This window comes from Lampris incognitus, chromosome 2 (assembly GCF_029633865.1).
Source record: "Lampris incognitus isolate fLamInc1 chromosome 2, fLamInc1.hap2, whole genome shotgun sequence".
NCBI classification, from domain to species: Eukaryota; Metazoa; Chordata; class Actinopteri; order Lampriformes; family Lampridae; genus Lampris; species Lampris incognitus.
Genome location: NC_079212.1, coordinates 4,847,118 through 4,855,490, shown reverse-complemented (window position 1 = coordinate 4,855,490; position 8,373 = coordinate 4,847,118). Strand labels below are relative to the sequence as shown.

Here is an 8,373-nt window from a genome sequence, read left to right as displayed (position 1 = left end):
CTCGGATCAATTTCACTCTTGATTCTTGCCTGGTTCCGTGAGAGGTCCCAGTAGCATTTAGCCACAATAATAGCGCAGTAAAGACCACCCTATAACTCCCCGGGGCATCTTGGGAGTATTTCATCATGACAGCTGACCTCTGGCGTGCCCAACACTCACCGCTGAGTCCTGCTCCATGGAGACGTGCACTGCAGCTCGCGAGGCGTGGATGAGAAAAGTTGGCAGGTTGGGTTTACCTCAGGAATTGTGCATATGTCCGTTTCTTTATTTCTCCATGTTGCTGTCTTGTTGGATGAAATTTGTTGCTTTGTAAAAAAAAAACAAGGGGATTGTTACAATTTAAACAACAGCGCCATCCACTGGTAGAGTTGATGCACTGCCGTATTGACCGTCAGTACAAACAGGTGTCGGCTCAGTGCGTAACTGTTAGTCCACCGACTTCCGGTTTCTACTGCAGCGGTCACACCGGTTTCCTGTTTGTTGGCGCGTGCCGTTGACGACGGCATATTTCCCGCGATGCCTCCTGCGAGATTTAGCGTGGCGAAATGTCAACCACGTGCAACACGCCGTTGTCAACAGCGCGCGCCAACAAACAGGAAACCGGTGCGACCGCTGCAGCAGAAACCGGAAGCCTGTGGACAACCGAGACGAGTCAGCAGGGAATAGTGAGGGTAGGACTTTCGGTTAAGCAAATTTGCCCTCAAAATCAAAAGTAACAAATGGCAAGAAGAAAAAAAAACAAAACTGGGCGGGAAATGTGCCGTCATAACGCCAGCGTGAGCCCCCACATCCGGAAGCAAGCGGAAGGGAAGGGGACAATGCAGCCATGAGATGGGTTCATGCCACGCCTGTCATGATACTGACTGGTGAACAGAGCAGAAAAACGATGACGCCTGACTTTAAGATGCTGTGGTAAAATAAATAATAATAATAACAGTAATAATGAACAACTTTATTTATATTGCACATTTCTGAACAGTGTTTCAAGGTGCCTTACACAACAGGACAGAATAATGCACACAGTCAAGATAAAACAACAAAATACAGTAAAACTGTAGGACATATTGCCAGATCTGCTCCACAGAACAAGGTAAAACCCGGTCCAGCGCTCTGCCGGGGAACATGACCCGTTCTCTTTCAGTCCTCGTCTTTCATTACTAGCACAGGATTGGCATGAATGTAAGCCATCTCTTCCAGATTGTCTATATATCATAGTAGTGTGACCCAGCCGGACAACACACAGCGGCATGTACGGGGTGGGGGGGTGGTCCTGTGTGAGGGCAAGTAGACTTTCTGGTACAAAAATGTCCCACTATCTCTGGGGAGAAGCGAGGGTGGTTCAGCTTAGCAATTAGATGCACCAGCAGTGTGTGTGTGTGTGTGTGCGTGTGTGTGTGTGTTAGGGCTGTCATGATATTACATTTTCACTACATGATTATCGTGGCCAAAAGAATTCATGATAACAATATTATCACGATATCTATCCCAGACAGCAAAACTGCTGTGGCCTGGACCCGTCCCACACCGACACTTTCATCCGGCCCACATACCGCGTGGACTGATGGCACTTGGGCGGTCCGGTCCTGTTTGCCAGGTCTGGGCCAGAACCAAGCCATAGCGATGCTGCATGTGCCACATATTTGCCAAAAGGTGGCCCATATTTGTTTTGTGATATTTGGGCCATATTCACCATTTACCACACGGGCCAATAATGCTGTCAGACAAATTCACCTTTAACTTTGCACATTGTGTTTTGTCTCTTTTCTGGCAAATGAATTACACTAAAAGTAGGAGTGTAGGGAGGTGGGGAGAGTCTGGAACCATCACTGTACAAAAAGAACTATTACACTTAATGGATGGCGAAAAGGCAACCAGATGAACTGATAAACGAAAGACCTACAAGGCCTACGTAGTAACATCTGCATCAGTACGTCACCTGAAACCAAACCCCTTCCTTGCAGGATCAGGGGACAGAGTTTGTGTGCGAGACCACACACTGACAACTAAGCACTGGTACACTGTGACTTAATGTCCGCTGACCGTGTCCTTACATGACTCGTTCCTCTTTCCATGTGTCATGACATGGTTTTGTGCGGCGGTAGGGGCCACACACTGTGGTCGTAGCTAGCTGGTGTAGCGGTTCACCTGGTTTAAACCAGTCTGGATCACAGGACACATGCATTCAGAATACAGGCGACACCTGCGAATTTACGATTAACTGCAAAGCAGAGAATTAAAACGCGCCAGTCGCCATACTGACTTGTGCGACTCGTCATGAAGGAACGTAAGGGGCCGGTCTTTCGGAAGGCGTGTACATCAGAGCCGTATCCCTGGTGGACAGGACTGCTGGGCGTGGGTGAAAACAGACTGACAGCCGGAAACATATTTCCTGTTATTTATAACAACATAATTGGGGCGATCGAGACGCTAGCTAGTGACTGCGTCATGTCAGGGCTGTGTGTGTGTTGGAGGTGGTGTTAGGGGAGGGAGAACAAGCAAGAACGGAAAGAAACAGACGTGATTTATAGAGGCGCTGGATTACTTACACGATATTATCACGTATGTATGATTAACATGATATCAGTATGTGGTTTTTGAAAAATCCCAGTTTTCATCAATACCGGTATATCGCGACACCCCTAGTGTGTGTGTTTCAGCTGCGGATGGTGTTGACTAGTTGTTGTCTCTGTCCAACGATGACTGGCCTAGAACGGCGCCCCCTGTAGGAAAACCAAGCACAACTTTCTCCCCACTGCAGCACTGTGAGGTTCCTGTCACGAGGCTACTGCGACACAACAGAACATCACAGCCCGCCCCATTTCTAGAAGTCATTAGAGAGATCTGGCGTACTGCAGCTTCGTCAGCTGGTGCTGGAGGTTTTCTGGGCCCGGGGATCAGGGCGGTGACCACCCGGAGAGTCGTCCTCAGCGTACGACAGGAATTCCCCAATGCCCACTGTGGCTACACGGGCCTCAGACCGCACCTCCCCCTGGGACAACTCCTCCTTTGGTTGGACATCGCATCGAGCGTGGAGGTCCTCAGGCACAGGGATCTTCTTCAGCTCTTTCACGGACGGTGTCGGATCATGGGGAACATCCTCAATCACGAGCTCCATCAGGTCATCAACATGGCCTACATTGTGATAGCAAACATTTAAATTTATTAAAATCCAACAGCGTTCAGAACTGTTATTGCAAATTACCATGTTTTCTTTGTGGTCTAAAAGTTCTAAGTATCAGAATGTATCACGTGTTTGAATTTCCGTCTTACAAAATGTTGCCTCTTTCTTCACTGGCACGGTGCACTCTTCCTTCTTAATTTTTGACAATCGGACCTTGTAGACCGATTCCCCAGCGGTTGCTGCTTGAAGGCGGTTAGCGTTCTCGCTGACATGCGTAGCAGTGAGGTGCAGCCTGAAACCATAATGACATGCCAACTGTCGATAAGCCCTTGTTTCAGTCACACTAATACCCTGTCACACCCTGCATTACAGTCATTACAGCCTATGTCAGGCTGTGGGACAAGCTGACTAAAGAACAGATGTCCAAGGCGTCCCATCATCTCACGAACCGTTTCAACAGCGAGGTAAATATTTAAGTCCTTATTACTTCCTTCCTCACCTAGACAACAGTAAGGACACTGTCACTGATTTAACTAAACATATTCAACTCACGAAGCTGTGATTAGATGATGCATTTTTAAATTATTGGTTGCAATAACTGAGAATTTTCCATCATTTACCAATTTTTTTTTGGGACCCCCCCCCTTTTCTCCCCAACTGAACTCGGCCAATTACCCCACTTTTCCGAGCTGTGCCAGTCGCTGCTCCAGCCCCTCTGCTGATCCGGGGAGGGCTGCAGACTACCACAAGTCTCCTCCTATACATGTGGAGTCACCAGCCGCTTCTTTTCACCTGACAGTGAGGAGTTTCACCAGGGGGACGTAGCGCATGGGAGGTTCACACTATTCCCCCAGTTCCCCCTCCCCCCTAAACAGGCGCCCCGACCGACCAGGGGATTCGAACCGGCGAGCCCTGTGTTGGTATCCAACGGAATAGACCGCTACGCTACCTGGACGCCCTCGATAAATTGCCATTTCTATTTAATTTCTCCATATCTTCTAACATGTTTGCCTAGCACAGCGCTACCAGTGCCTACTGTAGTGTTGACATTAAGCATTATTATCCACACATACACAAATTGGATGCAAAATACTGGTAACCCTGAAAGCAAATATGACAGGTAAAAACAGACTGTCAGAATTTTCACATCCCCATCTGTCACTGACAGACCATGATTAACTGTAGCATAACCCCTGCTTACCTGCGGAGCATTCCAATGAAGGAGAAGACAAAATTCTTAGGGGTAGAAGACTGCAGATTTCCGGCAGGGATCTCCCCAATGAGGTGCTGGCTCTTCCATTTCTTGGAGTACTGGCAATGGGGACACAACTGGTCGACAGTCAGCAAAGTCCCTTGTTTCATGGTCTTCACCTCACACAGCCCGTGGCAGACAGGACAGACTTCGAAGAGCTCAAGGAGGCAGTCCTCATACATGTGGCCGTCTGGCATGTTGTCAGTTAATCTTGAGCTTGATTGTTCTTGCCTGCTCAGATTTATAGAATTAAACATGAACAGAGAATGTGTCATGAACATTCATTTACTGACCATCGTAACTAACAGGTCTGTTTTCATCATAGGTATCTTTGATAGACACAAAGGTAAATGACAAAGAAATAATAGCACATTCTATGTGTGTATATTAATTATAAAAGGACTAACAATAGAAACGTCGACTCAATAAGAACAGTGACAGAGTCAGCAGGATTATAGGTTGGGTTGTCTGGCTCCGGAATCTCTTCAGGGTCCATGAACTCCGTCACATCAGCCTCATCAAGCTTTGAATGAGGCCTTTTGGCTGGTCGGGGCTCCGGAGGTGTAGTGGTGGAGGGCACTTGTGTTTTCTTCCGAGGGACACTGATGGCTCCAACTCCATTTGTAATGGAGGGCACACTTGCCTGAGAAACTTTTTTGGGGAAAAAAAAAACCCAACCATCTTCCATGGTTATTGAATACAATGATTACAGCATAATATCAAGTGATAGAATTCAGGTAAACAACACTAAAGCATTGTATTGTATAAATAAGGATTACCTAACAATAACACATAGCCATAGATGGTAAGATAAGAGTAATATTGTTACAAACCTCGACTTCTGTGATGAGGCTGCCAAGTTCCCATGGAGAGCTGTGTACCTACAGATCTCCTGTCATGGAAATCAGTCTGGCAGCTTGCATCCCAAACAGGTGGAGGCTTCAGGGCACACCTGTCTTAAAGCCCAGATTGAAATGTAGTTGGACTGCTAACACGAAGCGCTTATGCAATGATGTTGGATAGCTAAACAACCCTGTCACAACAGTAGGAGTATGAAGTAAACTAAAAATGTTCATAAACAGGCTGGGTGGAAAAAAAAAAGTTAAATCCACATGATGGGTTTACATGGCTTAGGAAGAAACTTTACCCATCTGGGACCAGTCAACATGCAATCTCCCTTTCTCCGTCATAATATTCATGGCTAGTAAACCAGACTTATATATCCTCACCAAATTATGATGGTTAGCTAGACCATAAGACTTACCTACATAACGGTACTGTCGGATTGGCTAACTAAAACGGTAGCGCAACATACATGGCTAATAAATTTTAATGCTCACAAACTACTCAAATTTACTCATTTGGTAGCTGCTTTTATCCAAAGCGACTCGCAAGAGTAAGCAATTAACAGATAAATATGAGTCACCAACTGGTGTCATAAAGCACTAATGCCACCTGAAGTAGTAGTACACAAGTAGAAGTATATTTTGCAGTATATATTTGGAAAAACTGAGATCTTTCGCTTTCTAAACATGTACAAAAAAGGTTAATAGCACTGTGAAATATCCATCCACCAAGTCCAGAAGTAGTATGTGTTTAGCTCTGCCAAAACCTTTTTTTTTTGCCACCTGTTGTGCATGGTCAGAAGCTTAGGATCTCAGCTCTTCAAATAACATAAATATTAACAGTCGACTAGTCAACTGAATGGGTTCAGCCTGAGTTTTCAATTAATGCTATCAGTGAGTTGAAGAACCTGTTATTTAAATACTTGGGGTCAACTGTCCAAAGTAATGGGGAGTGCAGAAGAGAGGTGAAGAAGAGAGTGCAGGCAGGGTGGAGTGGGTGGAGAAGAGTGTCAGGAGTGATTTGCGACAGAAGGGTACCAGCAAGAGTTAAAGGGAAGATTTACAAGATGGTAGTGAGACCAGCTATGTTGTATGGTTTGGAGACAGTGGCACTGATGAAAAGACAGGAGGTGGAGCTGGAGGTGGCGGAGTTGAAGATGATAAGATTTTCATTGGGAGTGACGAAGAACGACAGGATTAGGAATGAGTATATTAGAGGGACAGCTCAGGTTAGACGGTTTGGAGACAAAGCAAGTCTGAGGATAGTGTCATTAGCTTGGCGCTAGGTCTGAAGATAGTGTCATTAGCTTGGAGCTAGGTCTGAAGATAGTGTCATTAGCTTGGCGCTAGGTCTGAAGATAGTGTCATTAGCTTGGAGCTAGGTCTGAAGATAGTGTCATTAGCTTGGAGCTAGGTCTGAAGATAGTGTCATTAGCTTGGCGCTAGGTCTGAAGATAGTGTCATTAGCTTGGAGCTAGGTCTGAAGATAGTGTCATTAGCTTGGAGCTAAGTCTGAAGATAGTGTCATTAACTTGGAGCTAGGTCTGAAGATAGTGTCATTAGCTTGGCGCTAGGTCTGAAGATAGTGTCATTAGCTTGGAGCTAAGTCTGAAGATAGTGTCATTAGCTTGGAGCTAGGTCTGAAGATAGTGTCATTAGCTTGGAGCTAGGTCTGAAGATAGTGTCATTAGCTTGGCGCTAGGTCTGAAGATAGTGTCATTAGCTTGGCGCTAGGTCTGAAGATAGTGTCATTAGCTTGGAGCTAGGTCTGAAGATAGTGTCATTAGCTTGGCGCTAGGTCTGAAGATAGTGTCATTAGCTTGGAGCTAAGTCTGAAGATAGTGTCATTAGCTTGGAGCTAGGTCTGAAGATAGTGTCATTAGCTTGGAGCTAGGTCTGAAGATAGTGTCATTAGCTTGGAGCTAGGTCTGAGGATAGTGTCATTAGCTCGGAGCTAGGTCTGAAGATAGTGTCATTAGCTTGGAGCTAAGTGTGAGGATAGTGTCATTAGCTTGGAGCTAGGTCTGAAGATAGTGTCATTAGCTTGGAGCTAAGTCTGAAGATAGTGTCATTAGCTTGGAGCTAGGTCTGAAGATAGTGTCATTAGCTTGGAGCTAGGTCTGAAGATAGTGTCATTAGCTCGGAGCTAAGTCTGAAGATAGTGTCATTAGCTTGGAGCTAGGTGAGCGCTGATAGGAGATAAAGACACCACACCTACTTGTCCAACAGAATACAGGCTAGCTGTGCGTCGCTTTTAAGCCCCATCTTCTCCTTCATTTCTCGCCAGCGGTGGAAAATTGAGCCCAGGTTGACTCTGGTTTTGGAGCGAGCTCTGTCTGCTTGGTGTTTCGCCTCGCTATAGATTCTTTTTTTAGGTGCTGTGTCCGCCATGGTGCCTGACTTCAGCCGTAGTGATCTGGACCCCCCAGACCCGCTGCTGGGAGGGGGTCGACGCCCAGAAACGTCCCGAACACTCAGCGCGCAAGACGCGACCGCCCTGTACGATCCGTACCGGAAACGCTTTTCTTCTTCCTCTGCGTCGTCTTTTTCTTCTTCGTCTTTTATCTTTTCTTCTTCGTTTGCTACTAACTACCACTGCTTCTACTACTACTACTACTTCTTGCGTTTATTGGCTGTTGGCAAACAACGAATTGGCGCACTACCGCCACCAGCTGGTACGGCGTGTGAATCAGAATGTCTCGTGTGGTGATTGGAGTGGGGTGATTGGCCACGTGCAATTGGGGAGAAAAAAGGAGGAAAAAACAAGCAACAAAACAAAAACTCTAGATTTCCACCTACTCTTGCAACCGCGTCCACTTTCTCTTTTACACTTTCTTGGATTTATCAAAGAATTTGTAATTTTCTCACAACTACACAAAGAAGAGAGAGGAGGCGGTAAGCGTTACACTAGCAGCAGAGGCTGAACGGTGTGAAGAATAGGACCGAGCGATTAAAAACCTAAATATGGCGAGAACCTCCTGACGTCAGTCCTGGGAAGTCTTCGGCTATGCTCGTTGTATTTTGCAGCAGATGACGACAACAGGACCGATATTTCAACCGTGCAGTACTGTGTTTAAGTACTGCATACTGTATATTCTGCACATATTTCTTATTTTTCCTGTAATTTCATTATGCTGACACATGTTTTCTCTTCC

At 46.0% G+C, this 8,373-nt stretch overlaps 1 protein-coding gene across 2 annotated transcripts; it reads right to left on the bottom strand.

Moving 5' to 3' along the window:
• Nucleotides 1-1,747: 1,747 nt before the first annotated feature.
• Nucleotides 1,748-7,727, bottom strand: LOC130108211 (uncharacterized). Of its 2 annotated transcripts, none has more exons than XM_056275072.1 (6): nucleotides 7,433-7,727; nucleotides 5,207-5,329; nucleotides 4,781-5,024; nucleotides 4,323-4,604; nucleotides 3,271-3,413; nucleotides 1,748-3,132 (listed from the first exon to the last, which is right to left on the bottom strand). In XM_056275072.1, exons 2-6 carry the CDS (start codon nucleotides 5,238-5,240, stop codon nucleotides 2,861-2,863), a joined length of 975 nt encoding a protein of 324 aa, XP_056131047.1. In that variant the 5' UTR covers nucleotides 5,241-5,329; nucleotides 7,433-7,727; the 3' UTR covers nucleotides 1,748-2,860. The 2 variants fall into 2 exon arrangements, with proteins under 2 accessions (XP_056131047.1, XP_056131046.1); XM_056275071.1 differs by having other exon boundaries at nucleotides 7,437-7,727.
• Nucleotides 7,728-8,373: the final 646 nt, after the last annotated feature.